General features: G+C 33.2%; 1 protein-coding gene across 3 annotated transcripts in view; it reads right to left on the minus strand.

The window, feature by feature from the left end:
* The window catches only part of LOC133200750 (SCY1-like protein 2), a 48,806-nt gene that overhangs the window by 5,187 nt on the left and 24,520 nt on the right, over positions 1-19,099 (minus strand). Inside the window, exons 2-17 of one of the 3 annotated variants that reach the window (XM_061336533.1) lie at positions 18,110-18,270; positions 17,052-17,145; positions 16,897-16,941; positions 16,429-16,569; positions 15,841-16,056; positions 14,588-14,704; positions 11,222-11,347; positions 10,908-11,084; positions 9,982-10,104; positions 9,387-9,500; positions 8,594-8,729; positions 8,395-8,513; positions 6,458-6,549; positions 4,296-4,384; positions 3,999-4,070; positions 1,793-1,824 (exon numbers count right to left, since the gene is read on the minus strand). In XM_061336533.1, coding sequence (XP_061192517.1) covers positions 1,793-1,824; positions 3,999-4,070; positions 4,296-4,384; positions 6,458-6,549; positions 8,395-8,513; positions 8,594-8,729; positions 9,387-9,500; positions 9,982-10,104; positions 10,908-11,084; positions 11,222-11,347; positions 14,588-14,704; positions 15,841-16,056; positions 16,429-16,569; positions 16,897-16,941; positions 17,052-17,145; positions 18,110-18,270 — 1,854 coding nt within the window. The remainder of the gene's footprint in view (positions 1-1,792; positions 1,825-3,998; positions 4,071-4,295; positions 4,385-6,457; positions 6,550-8,394; positions 8,514-8,593; positions 8,730-9,386; positions 9,501-9,981; positions 10,105-10,907; positions 11,085-11,221; positions 11,348-14,587; positions 14,705-15,840; positions 16,057-16,428; positions 16,570-16,896; positions 16,942-17,051; positions 17,146-18,109; positions 18,271-19,099) is intronic. The other 2 variants (XM_061336534.1, XM_061336535.1) reach the window with 2 other exon arrangements.

Below are 19,099 nucleotides of genomic sequence, written 5' to 3' on the forward strand. Positions count from 1 at the left end.
CAACAACTATTCAGAAATTCTTTTCCGTTTCCCAGATATTTGCAAAAGAAGCATTTAGGGGCCGGCCCTTTAACTCCTTATTGGGGACGTTAAGCAAAAAATAAAAGGTTGCATATTGTTCAGAACATTATTTTGAACATCTTTTGTTCAGTATTGCATATCAAAATATTTCACACTTTTGAGATATATAGCGTTAAAGATTTTGCATTTTGGCCCCTTATGACCCCTAATTATGTAACATATAAGTGAATATCATAATATGTAGTTGTAAATCGTTAATATTAACATTTTTGCTTCAGTAAAGCATTACAAAATATTGATCGTTAACGAGTTATTGATTAAAGACTTTCGGTCCCTCTCGGCCGCTATTTTGATGGGCCAGCCCCTTTTTCTTCATACCACTTTAAAGCTCTTATGATTTTGAACACTTTTTGTTCAACAACTATTCAGAAATTCTTTTTCGTTTCCGAGATATTAGCAAAAGAAGTATTTAGGGGCCGGCCCTTTAACTCCTTAATGGGGACGTTAAGAGAAAAATGAAATGTTGCATATTGTTTAGAACATTATTTTGAACATCTTTTGTTCAGTATTGCTCATCAAAATATTTCCCACTTTTGAAATATAAAGCGTCAAAGATTTTGCATTCTGGCCCCTTATGGCCCCTAATTATGTAACATATGATGTGAATATTATAATATATAGTTGTTAATTGTTGAGATAAACATTTTTGCTTCAGTAATGCATTACAAAATTTTGATCGTTAAAGAGCTATTGACCAAAGACTTTCGGCCCCTCTCGGCCCCTTATGTGATGAGTCAGCCCTTTTTCTTTGATATCATATAAAAGATCTTGTAATTCTACACAATTTCTATTCAATATGTTTTTAGAAAATCTCCACAGTTTTAGAGATATGATAAAAAATGTCTCGAAAATTCACTCCTGATTCATGTCCTAAATTTCGACCCCTACCGAGCTTCCATACTAGTTACTTCCGGAAAATTTGAAAACCCAGGTGCAAAACTTCAACATGTCGTCTATAATCGCTGAAAATTTCAGCACTCTAGCTTTTGCCGTTTTTTTAGTTTTTGTGTCGACAAAATGGTTATCTGAAAATCGATTAAAGGGCGATAACTTCCGACCGGAAGTGAATTTTAAGGATTTGAACAAAAAAGGATCATCTTTAAATCAAAAGGCATTACCCCTGAAAATTTCATGAAAATCGATCGAACCGTTTGCGAGATATCTTCTGCACAAAAATTGTAAAGAAAAAGTGGAATAATAATAATAATAATAAAAGTGAAAAAGAAACAATACAATAATAGAAGGGTCTTCCGTTGGAGACGGAAGACCCTAATAAAGAGGTGAGCTTTAAAAACGATATACTAGTATTTCCTGCTTTTACGGAAATAGCTGAGTTGTATTGGAATGAAAACGTTTATTGCAATAAGGATAGGGCTTGAGGTCGGTTAATAGTGAAACATATACTTCCTAGGTAGATCTGGGTCGTTTTTATTATCCGGATCCGACCATCTGTATGGTGTTTCCTGTTACACTTTGAATTTTCCATGATTTACAGACAACGAATACGTAGACTGTCGTTATTGATAGAAATGAATGCAATCTATACAACAGACCGAGTGACCTTTGATGACCTTTCAAACAGCATCTACTCACTTACCTTTTTTACATTTGAAAAAACATAACAAGTAGTAATCATTAATACGTTTTTGACATTTTCAGTACAAGGGTCAATTTATGTAAATTTTAATGGTATTCGTGTTTATCTCATTACCTTTAACTTTGAGAGCTCTGGGCTGTTAGGCGCTGAAAAAAATTGAAGGATATTACTTTTTATGATTATACCCAGAAACGTATTTGACAATTTCATTTTTGCTCTTTAATTGCAAACTATTGATATACATTATCAAAAATAGCATTTACTGTAATGAAGTAGTAAAGTGTACACGTAAGTAATCGTTCTTTGCTAGGTCCACAAGTACATGTACATAATGGTATAACGTGGCTAAACCATACTCAACAAGTTCAATATCATATATAGTCTTAGAATTTAAGCCAGTCATCTCGAACAAGACTGAAACTGCACTGGTATCAAATCAGAAACAGTCTTACTTGAGCTTCTAAACATTAAATCATTCTGTGCGTTTTCCATGAAAAACTTTGGGGGAATTTTCATATTCAAATAATTTTAGGAATAGATACACCTAATATCAAAATTAAAAAAATATTCGAATGACGGATAGAAAAACAGTTTGAAAGCATTTGAATTATTAGTATCATCTACGTAACAGTGACAACACAATTCATTATTACTAACTATAGAGTGATTAATGAACACTTCACATGTCTAGCTCAAAAGTAATCCATATAATAATGGAAAACTAAAATTATATTTAAAATCATAAAATTAAGTCAAATGATTAATCTAAAATAATAAACTAGGAATGCTTAAACAATTATACACACACATAGTAGTTCTCTGTTGATATGTTTCCTTATAAATCACAATGCATTTAGAATGGATTGGCTACACTATTTTTTTTAAAAATTAAATAATTACATAAAAAGTTGCTATTCTCTGGAAAATTTCCACATATATTTTATAATTGTTCTTTCACTCGTCGTCTTCGACAAGCGACTTTCGAACGGAGATAACATAAAGAACCAATCTTGGAAGAGTGTAAAACCTAAATAATCAGATCTTACTTTTTGTTGTAGAGGAACTCGAAGTTACAGAAAGAAAAATTCCTTAAAAATACCCTAGATGCAATTGTGTTAAAAGACCAAATCTGGATCCTGTGTTTGCGAGATAAAATTCAAAATGAGGAAAATACAGTAAAACACAGGTTGTAGAATATCGTGTGGGACAATTATTAGCATAAATTAGCTATACATGTATCTGTGTTCAATGAAAAATTGTACAGTTTAGCGTAATTTGCAATTAGACCCTACGATGACGAATTCATCCCAGCCGATGACAGTCTTTGATTAACAACATTTTCAGAGGTAACAATTAGAAAAAATTTCCAATTCCCCATATCTTTTGCTGAATTTTCAAGATTTTTCGTAAAGAATGTAAAATTATTTTTCGCTAAATCGTCATTTATATCTTTGGTAAGTTTTTATTGTTACACTGTACATCAGTATATTTTTAAGCGTGTGTTGAGTGGTTTTCCAAGTATTTTATGTGTATATATATTTCGATAAATCTAACTATGATTTATCATTCATTGGTGCTAAGAATTTTTATCATTCTATTTTTCACCTTGTGCTTCCAGCCTCAAAATCTCTGCTCATCTACGTCTTTGGTAAGTTATTATTGTTACACTGTACATCAGTATATCTTTAAGCGCGTGTTTTCCAAGTATTGGCACGTTAGGATGTATATCACATGAGTATATCATATGAGTATATAAGTGGAGATAATCAATAATAACATTTCAGAGATCATATTCACCAAGAAAATTCAGTAATCCTATATCAATCATACTAGCACACAGTGTTTAGGAATATTAAAAGATGATTAATGCTTTTCCAGTATATATTTACATCGATTTAATGTGAATACCCGTATACACTGAATTTGGCTTTTTAAATTCATATATTTTTTTAAAATTTACATTATTTTTTTTTTTTTATCAGTGCTTCATATACATGTAAGAGAGGGAGTTCTAAATGTACATATACAATCGAACACGCCATGCCTTATAATGGTAAAGGAATAATATTTTTGTAAAGGAAAATCTATTTTGACTAATGCATATAACATATAACAAATCTGTACACTGCAGGTAATCATGCATTCATAACGTTCCTCTAAAATACATCTCTGGTAAAAAAAGCTTTAATAATAATCAAAATTCCGAGAAATAATAAAGTATTCTAACTACACGCCAGCACAAAGCAGGCGGACAAGCAAAAGAACTGGATCGTCTGGTTCTATACAATCTGCATTCGCTACGGGAAAGGTCACGTGTTACCTTCCTGACTTGAGTTTCGGGAGAGTCTGCCTCTAGTCAGTGATGAAATGGAGCATTCTGGGAAAGGGAGAACTAGACAAATATGGTCACGGTCTGGTGATCAGTAGCCATGACAACACTCATACGCACAAAGTATTTATTTTGTTAACAATCATAAATATTCTTTATAATATAATTACTAATAATGTTCAAATCATGTTTCAAGGACAGAGAAAGCGAGCTATAGCGCAGTTGAACTTACAATGGAATTATCACTCTTAAATAAGAATCTCTTGGAAAAGAAGAAACTCAACCAACCTGTTCGGCTTTTCTGGATTCCAGAAGGTGAAGAATTACCAACAAACAGTAGATTTTTGTCACTGCCCCCGGACGGTGCCAACCTTTCCCTAAATATAATACAGTAAATGTTAATTTTATCATAGTACCCTACCGGTGAAACACGTTTCCTCCTCGTCCGTCTGTCTATCTGTCCTACTTGGTTATCCGCACTTTTTTTCTAAACACTTGCAGATATTGAGCCGATTGTTAGTATCAAGTTTGCATTTCGTTCCGCTTTGATGATTTTTGATGGGATTACGACCTTCTTAACTTTCACTGGAAACCAGGGGGTCGTAACATAAAGGGTACTTAAGTCTTAGACCATGCTTAAGTAGGACTTAAGTACAGTCTTAAACTTAAGACCGTAACTAGAAACGTGCTAAGATTTGACAATCTTAGCAAAACTTAGGCGGCCGGTAGAGGTGACTTAAGTATGTCTTAACTTTCTTAAACATATATTGAGAACTATTTAAGGTTGACTCTCTATGTTAAAACATTCCTCTATTTATATTTTGCATTAAAAAATAATTTCCTATATTTAATATACCGGTATAAGAATTTTAGTTTTTTGTTCGGGGTGGGGGTGTTATTCATCACTGATTCTAATATCACTCTTTAAATGACATATACATGTAAATGCAAAATATTATTTTTGGGATACGTTTGAAATATTAGTGGGACCTAGGTTATAAGCACTAATCATTATAAGTAAATTGTATACAGTAATCATGGATTTGTTTGTTCACTGTAAAAAAAAAATGAGTTGAAATGATTTTAAAAATTGTCGGTGAATTAAAGGATGATGACTAGAAAACAAATAAAGATTTTCTGTAAATTAGATTGAATGTAGAACGCAACAATCGAGGATTCAAACAGGGTTCACTACCATTCACTAACGTTCGAGAGAGAGAGAGAAATTGTTGATGAGTTGGAGATATACGAAAAATTATTTTCTGAAAACAATTCTTTTCCATCCTTATTAAATTGTAAATAAGTATATCATAAAACATCTGCAGTCTCTGCTTGCTGATATGGGAGGAAAAAAAATCAAAATGTCCCTATTGTTTTTCACTTTTTTTTTTTATTAGAGTTTCAATTTCAAGTACATAGACGTTCGGTTATGTCTGCGAGAATGACAATTTGAAAGCGAGTGAACATTTGTCAAACGAAAGAATAACAACAAACGGTAAACTGAAAACATCGCAGTCTCGAGTGATAAACAATATTCACGCATTTAAAATGAACCACTAGTGCCACTTTGTGACCGTGCAATATTTGTTTTCAAATACATTGTATTTCAAATAATTTAAACAGAATCAACTGTAATTAAATACGAAATCTAATCTAACCTACCTAAAACTGATAGGTAAGGACGTCAGCTTTAATATATATGTGATTAAAAACGTAACTAAATCATTATTACAAATATATATATAAATAAATTGAAAAACTAGGATGATTCATAACAAATATTTTGAACATAAGTTTGACTTAGCTAAGACCTAGCTAAGTCCGTTTTATGTTACGTTTTAAGACATACTTAAGTAGTACTTAGGCAGGTCTTAAGATTGCACCTAAAACATACTTATGACCCTTCTTAAGTCAAAAACTTAGCAACGACCCCCTGATTACACTTACCGGGAGGGGACTTGCTATGCTTTTGTTATACCTTTAAAAAATGTTCCTAATTGTTCCTATACAAATCAGTGCTAATAAAAGTCTAACATTTCAAATGTTTTACTGAGCGGGTATAAAAAAAAATCGATGTTTGACCGCGGAGTGAGATATTGGACCTGTCGATATGATGTTGGACCGCTTACGTCACATAATGGGCGGGGTCAGCTAAATCTCATTTGCATTCGTTGGTGTTCGACATACATGTTTGTCAAAAATAAATAATGATAAAATAAATAAATTAATAAAAGGTATAACAAAACATTTATTGACTGTGTTCTCGGGAAAAATGCGTTTTGTCGACCCCTTGAACCAAACTGTTTGCCTTCGGCCTAACAGCCTCAGGCAAACAGTTTGGTTCTTGGGTCCGACAAAACGCATGTTGCCCTCGAACACAGTCAATAAATGTATATTTATTTGACATAAGAACTTAATGAACATAAGGGCTAAGGTGGACAGTATTCTACCTTTGGGGTGTAGAACTTTGAGTGCCATTACTTCTCCTGTGTTGTTCTATCAATCCAAGCATATCATACAGTACGTCCATCATGATACTAAACTGAAAAAATATAAACAACAATTTACATGACTTATCTTTGTTTTGTAAAAATATATAGTCTATATCCGGTGACGAACTTTACCACAGATAAATCAGTGATCCATAATGTAGTCCAACTAAAGTTAATCCTTGGACTAGCAAGAAAATTAAATCATTTTTAATAGATATACAGTCACCAAAGGGCCAAATGATAAAATTTACAGGACCAAAAAGGCCCTAAATAAACTTTTTGATCAAATAATTATCCAGCGACTGATGTAAGCGTTTTGTCTGATTAAATCTAGTCAAACATGTGCCTGGTAACTGCCGCCATTTATTGTTTTCAAGAAACATGTGCAGTTTACAGATCTTTTTATGGAACTTAAAATCGGTGTCTACTAAACGACCGAAAAACAAGAGAATCGCCTCGTGTCCTGGCAGAGGTTACGGTCACTAAACTACTTTTCTAGCGTCAGCAGCTTGAAGCAAGGTTGATTACAAGTGCCAGACATAAGAAATAAATCATTAAAAAGTTGTCATTATTGAGTCATTCATGCAGTACTGTGATAACAAAGGCTTACATTTTCCCATTAGAAGTATATTTTCTATGGAGAAGAGTTCATAGATTATGAAATAATCGATGCACAATTGTTGTATCTGTCGCAAGCGACAAAAGACACGGCAAACTATTATGAAATGTTCAACCGAGAAAACATCGTAGAAAGAAAATTTAAACCTCAGTTGCATAAAACACTGATGTTTCAATTTCTTGCCAATAAGTCTTATTTTCGATGGATCAGATACGAAGATTTAGCTTCATGTCATCGCAAATCTTCTTATAATGAGTTAGATGTCACCTAAATAGATTTATTCCAGATAGTTCAGTCCAAGCATTGCGTGTTTGGAATATTTATGCTATAATTGAATCGCCTCATATTTCGAAACACTATTAATAACACACAAAACTTCCCTAATCCTCAGCCGGGCAGGCAATAGCTCCGTCTTGGGAACACTTTAAGGTGACAATGTTGGACTGATTTTTTCCAGAGCTGTACTGTGAGACCTCTACCACATTTTCATTCATTGGAGATTGTTTGCCAGACTATTACACCCAACTCCTTTATTTTTTTAATTTACAACTCCAATTAACAGACATTAGCTGGGAGGAGCATGTCGTCGTCAGTACTTGATATTTATTCTACGCATTATAATGTACACTCTCGAAGACTGATGTCATACCAGAAGTCTCTAACCAGACTCTAGCTCTACTGGTTCAAACTTACAGAAATTTATTCCAAATGTGGATGGTGATTTCATTTATAATGCCGTGGTTAAAAGCACACGTGGTTTTGAAAAAAATATATATATTATACAATTATTGCTGTTTTTTGAGGTCAATGCGATGGTTTATACACCTGAAGAGTACAATATTCACCGAGCACGAAGGTGTCTAATTCATCGTATTGACCTCAAAAAACAGCAATAACTGTTTTATTATAAAATTATCTATTTTTGGTCCAATGTAGAATAAATAATTCCTTATACTGACCTGGAAATAATTCCTTATGACCTGGAAGGTAACGTGCAGGTCAATATAACGTAGTATTTTTCTAACATTATTGGATCTCAGCCAATCAGAGAGAATTATTAAATTATATAATAACGCTTTTTATCATCAGAGGACAATGATCCCCTCCCCTACGTCAAGGAAACTGAGAATTTGATACACCAAATAAACCTAATGTACATTTGAAATAGGCGAATCTTACTTTTTCTGAGTTAATATTTGCCAAAACAGAGTATGATTGTTACATTTGTATTGTCCATTACAACTGTATATTACTTCTACAGTATAACACGAATCACCTGGTCTGTACTGAGTTCTGGATCCACGGTGTGTGGGAGAAGAGAAGGCATTCCACTCTGTGCAAGAAAGATCCTGGTTAACACGGAGTCCCTTTTATTTAACATATGCTTATATATACCTGAAATAGAATAAAGAGCTCTAAAGCAGGTTATCTCTGTTTAAAGGCAATTGATTTAAAGTCAAATATAATTTTCTTACCAACAACAGCCATTATTACTGATGCATCTTGGTATTTGGCAATGTCGACCAAGAATGGCAGGACTTCCTCTCTGACAGTGAAAGGATTCATGATGCTCAATAAATGTTTGATACACGACAATATTATGAGCTTTATCTGGAAATCAAATATAATATGAAATGATTGATTCCATTTTAAATACTAGTATTTACATGCATACCACAGCTGTTCTCCTTTATATATACATATATGACGTCACAGTGAGAAGAAAATATACAGTCAAAAACGGCTATAGCGAATCGTCAGGGACAGATACAGTATACACAATTCACGATATTCCAGTTACCAGGATATTTCAGTACTGGATAAAAAAGATAAGCATAAATTTGCTATTTCTGTGTTCACTGAAACATGTTTTACTTTTTTGATTTAAAATTAAATTTCTAATGCCATACATCGTGTGTATGTAACTATTCAATTAATATACACTACCGTAACATGGATGAATACTAGTAGTCGGTGCTTGAATAACCAACTGTAAGGATGAAGGGTAATTTTAGCATGCAGAAAAAAAACCGTAATTGAAAGATGATACCATACATAAATTGGTAAAGAAGTCAATATGTGTGTATTTTTAAGGCATGTATATTTTAAATCTTTCATCTCAATTCACTAAGACACTAAAGTATGCAAAACTACAACATTTTCTAGGTCATTTATTTTATGGCCGCTTTGATGTTTTCTGGTAAAGTGGCTTATATAATAACAACACTAAACTTACTGTGATAAATGCGTAAATATTTGTTAGCTTGCCTTAACATCGGCCGTCTGAAGAAACTGTTCTTTGGCACAGGGAAGAACGGTCGATTTAAGAATGGCGTCGTCCAGACATTCTTTGACGACCAATAAGGCATTCAGGGCAGCTTCCTGAGGAAAAAAGGACCTCGCTGATTTACAATACATCTACATTCCCTTTCATTACTTTTTAATTTCAAATCCATGAACACACATAAAAGGCATTGATTAATTCAAGAGAATAATTGATGAATTTTTTAAAGAATATTAATGAGAAAAATATATTTGGAAGTAAAAATTGATTTAATTCATTAAGCTTTCAAGTTTGATAGAATGCAAATGATTGAGAGACCCCTGGTTATAGGTAAATTAAAAATAGACCACAATATAGAAATGTATCTGGAACAAAAAATATCTATAACGTGGTAGTATGGACGGAAGTCATGCTATAAAGAACAAGAGTTAGTTAGACTTAAAACTATGTACAGTGCAACGCCATGTCATTTTAATGCAATCATTTCCATTTTATTTTGCCTTAATATTGTCACTCTTAAGTGCCCCATTTGCATAATTAGGAATGGAGAATTTTATAGCTTTCGAAGATTCTAATTACCTGTATTCTAAACGACTCGGATTTAATATGTTTCAAGATGAATGGCATAACATCACCTCGAACTTGGTTTGTGGTGCATTTGGATATTATGAAATCGATTTTATTCAGAAGATACACAGTGGCCTGCAAAAAAAAAATTTAATTAACCTGCAGCTCGAAAGTCCTCAATGTAACATATTGCGTCTATAAGGAAGAAATCAGACGCATTCGCCGAATTATGGTTGTGTGCTGAAATAGCAATAAAGATACCTTAATTTATAATGTCTCGAAGGAGAAAATTATATATCAAGCAGAATTAGGATGTAACTTCAACGGCGTATCATTAATACTGACATTCACGCCTACAGCTAAGGGAAATGTCACTGGTAGAATTCTGAAGTTTTAAAATGTAGTGATTATGTTCCAAAAAATCCCCATGTATTTTAACGGTTCTGAAGGGATGGTCTGAAAGGCCGACGACTTATTACTGTTTTGAAGGCTGTAATGTAATTTTGCCCGTAAAATATTGATAAAACATGTTTTTGTATTTGTTGGCAATCCCTGTCATTTTATATTTGCATTTTGTACGAAATTTAACAAAAAATTGAAATTAGTTTTTTTTTTCATTATCTTCGCAAGCCACAAGTTTTATGTCCATTCTAGAATGCACACAAGACCCGTGACTTGAGACAATGTATTTTCTGCACACATAAACTCCATATACAGTATATATTCAAAACTTAGCACAAATCTCTTAGGAAATTGATATTTTTCGCAATCAAGAACAAGAACCTCCAATGTTTTAATGAGTTGCAACAAAATTAATATTTATTGAAATCGCACACCAACGACTGCATATGCGCTAAAAGTTTTAAAATCCAGCCAAAATTAACAACACTTGATTAATATTATTTTTCTGATGATTTGTTTATCTCTGTATATTTTACCTGTTCGGGTTTTGAGCAATTGAACACAAAAGTTATTTCTGGAAAGACATATTGTGAGAACTCCTCAGAAGATGAATGCTGAACCAGCGATAAAAGGGGCGGTAACGCTGTGACGACAGAGTCACGTGACGTAAACTCCTGGTGCAGGCTGGGTAAAAGGCGGGAACAGCGAATTGCCTATAAAACAGACTTGTGCATTTTATTAAATTGATGAGAAATTTAGTAAGTAACTACTAGTAAGTAATATATATGTATCTTTAAAAACTTAATTACTACTAGTATTATATTTAGATCTGTATATGGGTTTAACTGACCTTTGGAAGAAGTGGAATGTTCTGAGAAATCACACTGAACACGTGGGATTTATCGGAGGGACTCTTTAAGTGGAGGTTGTCGAGCTGCTGTAGCGTAGAGACCGTGGGGTCATGGAACATCTTCAGCTAAAATAAAAGTACAGCTAAAACATATGTAGCTATCTTAAGGACAGAGGATACAAACAAAAAATGGATGCCTGGATCGATATATATATATTTTTGGACCTACATGTATTCTTGGCTGTAAATGATGCAAATAATCAAATATTGGAAATTTTAAGAAATTGTAGACTTTCGATGATGTTCAAAAGTCTACCTTTCTGCAATCATCCTTATAAATCTAGTCAACTTTCTTCTACTTTATAGGATATTATTGTGAAACTAGGAATGAAAAAGTAAACATTTGCGGTTAAAAATATTCACTTTACTTATATAAGGGGGCCGACTGGGGTTTTCGTTGCGCAATATTTTGCGCAGCATAGTAAAATAAAGCGTATTTACTCTTTTAAAGCAACTATTTTTAAATAATTTATAAAAATTAACAAATTAAGGAAATATCAGGTTAAAAAATCTAAATAGTTTTTAAATAACTGATTTTTTTAAACGATTTTTCAAATGATGGGTAGATAGACGTCGTAAAAGTGTGTTTTTTGACGTTATGAATAACTGAAGTTCTTTAAGCGGGGTCATTAATTATGTCATGAAATAAAAGGTATAAAATAGATGATCTTGAATTTTTAAATATAGGATATTGAGAATCTCAAAATCATTTTTATTATATTTTTTTATGTAAATCTGTTGTATCTGTCATATTTTGTTGTACTCCATAAAAACAGGAAAATATCATGAATTTTGAGATGTCCCCTCTGGAAACCAGACGGTAGATTTTTGTGTTTCTTGCAAAAAATGTACAATATAGTATTACCCATCAAATAATATAATTTGAGCAAAAAGTCTATAGTAGCATTTGTATAATTTGCTCCGAAGTGCGAAAAATGGCTTTTTTCTATATAATCCTATAGTAAATATACCTGTATTTTGAGATGGTCCCTAAAATATAACCAGAAGGTAGATTTTCACTAAACTTTGCATATATACTGAAGTCAATGTAAGGTACTTATGGTTTCTCTATAGTAGTTTTCACACAATAAAACCCCAGTCGGCTCCCTTAAGTTATTTTCATGGTTTTTGAAAAAAAAAATATTTGTTTCCATCATCTGTCTTTAAAAGAGTCCTCAAAACATATGAAATCAACACGTTTAATTATTTTTGTGGGAAAAAGTAAAATGTAGTACATTCCAAACACAAACAGAATGACAAACATTTGAAATGGAAAAATAAAATATGGTAAATCTTTTATAAATTTTAAAATAAGAAGAAAAAAAACTTCAATTGAAAAAGGTAAAATGGGACATCTTCCAGTGGCAAAGAGCAATGAAAAAAGACAGTGGAACATGTTTTTTTTTTTTTACATCGACAAATAAGTATTAAAACACAGAAATTTAAATGGAGACCATCTTGGATCGACTAAGAAGAACACTGGACATCAAAAAGTGGAAAATCACCTTTTCAAACAAGAATCATCTGCATCACGAAAGTGAAAAAAATGAATATCCTCAATTGAAACGTTCCGGGAACACAATATCTTAATGAATTTAGAGTGTTCAGTGTGATTTGACATTAAAATATTACTGAAAGCCCTCAGTTACAAGTTTCTGACATTTCGAAACTTGATAGGTTGCAATTAAGTCTACAAGCTGAAAATGTGAAAAAACATATTCTACATACTAGTAAGGTATTCCAAATATGTTTTGCAGTGCACTGTACTTTGAGGTGACAAAGTTTTGCCTGTGTACGCCATAAAAAAATCATATCTTTGTGATAAAACACAGTTTAAATAAATCAAAGAAAACTAGAAACTTTGCTGTTGCAAGCGATTAAGTATGTCACCCCGAACTGACTTTCCTCTGTTTCCAACGGTGGCCATTTTGAATGCACAACTACACTTGATTATTATCATGACTATAAAATTTCATTAAGATTGTCTAAGCCATCCATTAGAACTCCTGCAAACAAAACTAAGTGGTACAGTAACATGTCCCCCGACACACGTTACCTCATAAACTCACACATATGGAGCTATACTCCTATTTCTTCAATATTGCACATTTCTGTGTGATAATCATGTATTTCAAAAATTTATGTCTTTTCATTTTCTCTTGAAATATGGAGATAATGAACAGTAATATAACTCAAAAGTCCATTGAAACAATACAAATCTGGAGCAGAGCAAACACGGACCTCTAAAGTAAAAAAAAAATCAGAGGTGGGATCAAATTCCATGGAGGAGTAAGCATCCCCTGTCGACCGGTCACACCCGCCGGGTGATCGGGAAACGGAAAAATCCGTAGACAATTCAGTGTGTAAATAATGGCCTAACAATAAGTTTAAAAACGTCATTCAGCATTCTACTTAATGAAAGACTGTAATTGTAATGATAAGGTCACTGTATCGACCATAGAACTTGCAAAATGTTGATTTCAAACGAGACTGTTGATATCCTTGTATCATCAACTTGTTTGTCAATAGCTTGCCTCGTTTTAGAAATTGTTCGCACGTAGGGCATGCTCTTCGGTATGGAATCAACTGAGAGACATAAACTCCATATGTATGTGGAAAGGGTATATTGCTACATAAATAAGGGAAGTTGACGTCATTTTCTAGTTAAATATCCAAATATGAAACAGACGTGTCAGACTCTGTGCTATCTTTTGTTTTAAGTTCACTGGGATATATCGAGTCGACATATGAATGGAAGTAATTATTGTTCATTGATAATACGTCGTCGATATAAATGTCGAGCTGAATGCCACAACAAGTGTTTTCGTCTTCTCATGTAGAAGTTTTTAAAAATAAATTCTGCTTCATATGAATATAAACATAGGTCTGCTAATAAAGGGGCGCAATTAGTACCCATGGAAAATCCGACAGATTGTTGGAAGACTTGATCTCCAAAAACTACATAGATATTGTCAACCAGAAACTCATGCATCGCTTTAATATCAACTTGTGTGTACAATCAGAAGGTTTTTATCAAAATAATTTTGCAAATGACCAATTACACTGTAAGTTAATTTACGAATTCCATTTTTTATTGAAAAAGAGCTGTCTATAATGTCAAAAAGTCTGGACTTTAATTTATCTAGGGGAATGGTTATAAATTATACTGATATTTACGTTAAAGTTTTCTTTCTACGTATGCTTATTAGTAAGACTTCTGATTGATCGAAATGCAGATTATTTAAATTATCAGAGAGATTTGACAAATGAATTCCCACAAGGGTTCAGTAATCGGTGGTTACTGACCAATGAGAAGAGCTGGGCTGTGGGTCGATAGCGGATATCCCTGTTAATCATCTTTTCCACCGGGTCCACCAAAGCGGGGGGCATCATGGGAGCAATGTCTCCAAACTTCTGAGTCAGCTTTAAAAGAAACATGAAAAGAAAATGAAGAACAATAGTACAAATAACAATCGTCTGCTTTTTACGGCATCGCCATTCTATCAAATATGTCACACACGGGAGCTCTTATCATGGTCGTCTGCTATCATTTCAGTGTCATCTATGTTCGATTTTTTCAGTGCAGAATTTTCAAGTTTTTGTTTCCTTAGGAATAAAATAATTTGATAAGGAGAAAAGTACACGAGCAAGAGGAAAATAGTATCAGAATCGCAATCGCTGGCGAGGATAATTGCACAATCCGCTTAATTTGTCATTCATCATCACGCAGAACGAGAAGTATTGTTTCGAAATCTCACTGCCAGAGTTATTTAAACAGTTAAATGTCTGATCTGGATATAACTGTAGCACCATTGTAGGGAAAAAATACATCTCTGCTTATATACAGGTGATTATCAGTCTCTCGAATATGGGGGATTTTGAATATCCTGCTTACTAGTATGTCGAAATCGATCGAAGGTTCCGCCCTCATTCTCAATATATAATGTGATTTTAAAAAAAAATTAAAAATCCTGATATCTCGAATACAATAATTACGAACACTCTGCTATGTCGAAGCATATTCAGGGTCCCAAGTCCTACGTCTTTCGTTTATTCATATCAAGTAAATCTTATATAGTAAGTATGGAGCCCATTACAATTAATAAAATGCATGTATCAATTGAGTCCAGAGTCCTTATTCCAGTTGGGGCCGAGTTGGTCATATCGAGAGAAACTTATGATGCTCAGGTGACCATCGAGGCTTATGGGACTCTTGAAGTCTAGAGCAGTAATTAACAAAATTGTGAATTTCATGGTCCCTGCCTCCTTGGAGTCAGAGGGATAAAAATTCATGCAATCTTGAAAATTGTTCTATTTTATTCCAAAACAACTGCCAGGCAAACCTCCCGCAATGTTATATTGAACAGCTACATCTCCATATAATTTTGAAATATTTGATTTCCGGTTCAAAAGTTCAGGCCTCAAGGTGGTGCTAAGTTGATTACATATATGTAGTGAAAAAAATCATAACAAATTTGAAAATTTCTTTACTCTTGGACATGTAGAACGGTGCTAACATTCTAAGAATATCAAGATTGAAGTGAGCAGCAAATACATACCGTGTCTAATTGCTTGACGTAGACTGTAGGGTTATACTGAGCGTCAATTAGAGAGTGTCCATTATTGTAAATTGTACAAATCAACATCCCAAACGAGAACATGTCGCTGACGTACGTACATACTTCCGTTGTTTGAATTTCCGGAGCAATATAATTCAGATCTGGTTGTGCCATCTTTGAAATCTTTGGGCTCCATGCTTTACATGAAAAGGATTCCTAAGGTATGTATAACCAAGAAGTCTTAAACAAGGCATGAGAGAGAGAGAGAGAGAGAGAGAGAGAGAGAGAGCTAGGAATCGTATTTAATCCGGAAAAAAATGTTTATACAAATTAATGAATTCAAAAATGCAGAGTTTGAAAGCCCTACATTTTCATTCATTTTGTTTAAAATACTTCTAAACACCTTTGTTGAATTTAAGATATCCTGACCAAAATTTTTAAACTTCTTTTTTTCTAAAGGACTTTTTTTTAAACAGCCTAATACATGTACTAATTTATACTGGTTTGGGTTTATATACCCTAAAGTCAGGAAGAACAATAATAGCAGTAGAGTTGTAATTCATAATAAATTGAATTATTAATATTTACCCTTCCATCTTGTGTTTTCTCTGCAAATCCAAAGCAGGCCAATTTCCAGCGTCCTGATTGGGTGATAAGAATAGAGGCGGGGTTAACGTTACGATGGATCATCCGCTCTACACCATGGACATACATTAAAGCTTCAGTGATCTATGTTAATTTAAACAGGAAAAATTGAATTGCTGACACCTTTATTCATTTATATTTATATTTTAAGTTCCTGTAAGAAATTTAATAGACAAAAATATTAACTTTCAAAATTTCTTCAAAAGGCGTTTTCTGTGTTCTGTGTTTTAAATCTCATTATAATATATCCGCTTTAAGAATTCGTATGATTCAGATCATGTAATTTCTTTTAAAAAAAAACAAAAAGCGTAACATTGCTTAAAGTCACAATTTTCTAAATTTTCCATAATGCTTTCATCTTGCACAGATTGATACAAAATACAGAATTTCGATTAAGATTCGCCAAAATACCTGATAAATTCCACATTGCACTTCATGTTCCATAAAGCCACATGTCTGCAGAGATTCAAAATAATCAAATCAGAGAAAAAGTCAGAGTATTATTCAAAGTATTTCATTTTGAATATATTAAAATTCTTGGTTGTCTTTTAAAAAAGAATACAGACCGTGTTGATGCTCTGAGGAGACGTTTTGTCAAATCTTTCTAGAAAATTTGCTAAACTTCCGGCGACAGGTTCTGAAGCAAAAGACAAACTGTCCCTATAAAAACAAGATTATTTATATCAATTAAAACAATTAAGGTGAAAAAACCCAAGAAGTAACTGTGTAAGGCTTGGTTATATAGTATGTAATTTTAGCACTTTTCCATCATGCTTTGTGAATTCAGAGAGTAAAATCGCATCTACAATGTATTTTGTCTTGAACATCAAGCTATGTTACTCGAGATTGCTGATGAACTAATACACTTGTATAGTGAATGTCTAATATTTTTATACCTGCAATGGTTTTTAATGTACAAAAGTTTTTAAAAATTCAAAAATAAAAAAGGATAGATAGAAATATTGCTTTTCTTCTTTAAAGGGAATGTAAAATGACGACTTGAAAAACGGACAAGAACATAGCTATGTACTAAGTGAAATACAGACGAGTCCTATTACTCGCTGATTTTTCTGGTCATGATCATCTATGATAAAGTAGAAAAATGAAGAATTAACTTGAGATTAGTTCTCTGTCTATGATAGCTCTCTGTCAATGATATACACATACACTGATATTCTACTCACAATTAGAGATTAGTTCTCTGTCTATGATATACACATACACTGATATTCTACTCACAACTAGAGATTAGTTCTCTGTCTATGATATACACATACACTGATATTCTACTCACAACTAGAGATTAGTTCTCTGTCTATGATATACACATACACTGATATTCTACTCACAACTAGAGATTAGGTCTCTGTCTATGATATACACATACACTGACATTTTACTCACAACTAGAGATTAGTTTTCTGTCTATGATATACACATACACTGACATTCTACTCACAACTAGAGATTAGGTCTCTGTCTATGATATACACATACACTGACATTCTACTCACAACTAAAGATTAGTTCTCCGGCTTGGATATATACATACACTGACATTCTACTCACAACTAGAGATTAGTTCTCCGACTTTGGCATACACATACACTGACATTCTACTCACTTGTCCTCCTGTAGACCATGATATATAGTAAGGACGGAGGCGTTCGACATTTTGTTCAGTAGTGTGACGTCATGACGTAGGATCTCGGACACCTGCTCTCGCCGTCGAGGCTTGTGAAGTTTGTTAGCGATTTTCTTGTTGAAAATGAAGACTGAAGCACCCTGGAATAGAATAAAGATAATTTTAAATTTCGAGATTACATTTCAATTATGTGGTTTTGAGAAATACGCGCTCTCTGAGTGACCGCTGATCAAGTTAAGATTCAAAATTTCTGAAAAAAAATCAACTTGTCTTTACTTAGTAAAACATAAAGCAAGCAGTTGGTTTCCTAATGTGACTAATGTCCGTGTAAGGAATGTCTTTTCTGAACATAGTGTATATGATTTGTCGTCGTAATATTTTGAGAATACAATATTGCTGAGTATCCTATTATCCACAGGAAAATATTATGGAAAAACGTGCAAAGACGGTGTTAGACGATACTAATGATCATACGACATGTTGAAATACCCTGTTTTTAATGTTCGTAGAGAAATGATTGGACATTAAGACAGATTATCAAATATCAAATGTCATACGAACATGTACATACAGGTAAGTCATCCTCGCAAGCCAGGGGTCCTGAGTCAACAAGCTGCCGTTGGACCCCTCGCATATTTCATTCAATATTTGTGGGCTGACTGTGGCGACGTCTTTCGGAAAAATTACAAATCTTGATTGTTTTTCTTATCTCTCAACCAATCACATCAAGCCATTCTATGATATTTGCCATGATGATTAAGCCATTCATTATACTGTAAATTAAATCATATTTACTGTCGGTGAGGGTGTGTCGGTGAGTGTGTGTATGTTCCCCTGTTTCTCTTTTACAAATATGTGCTTTGATTATCTGAAAAGATGATGCCTATCACTTATTATGATTTCTATTTTATTGCTTTTTCTAAATTGCTACAAACTAAATAAGTGGCTCAATTAAAATAGCAACGGTGA

Source organism: Saccostrea echinata, unplaced genomic scaffold, assembly GCF_033153115.1.
Source record: "Saccostrea echinata isolate AGI-Se365-2 ecotype Australia unplaced genomic scaffold, CSIRO_AGI_Sech_v1 ptg000041l, whole genome shotgun sequence".
In the NCBI taxonomy this organism is placed as follows: domain Eukaryota; kingdom Metazoa; phylum Mollusca; class Bivalvia; order Ostreida; family Ostreidae; genus Saccostrea; species Saccostrea echinata.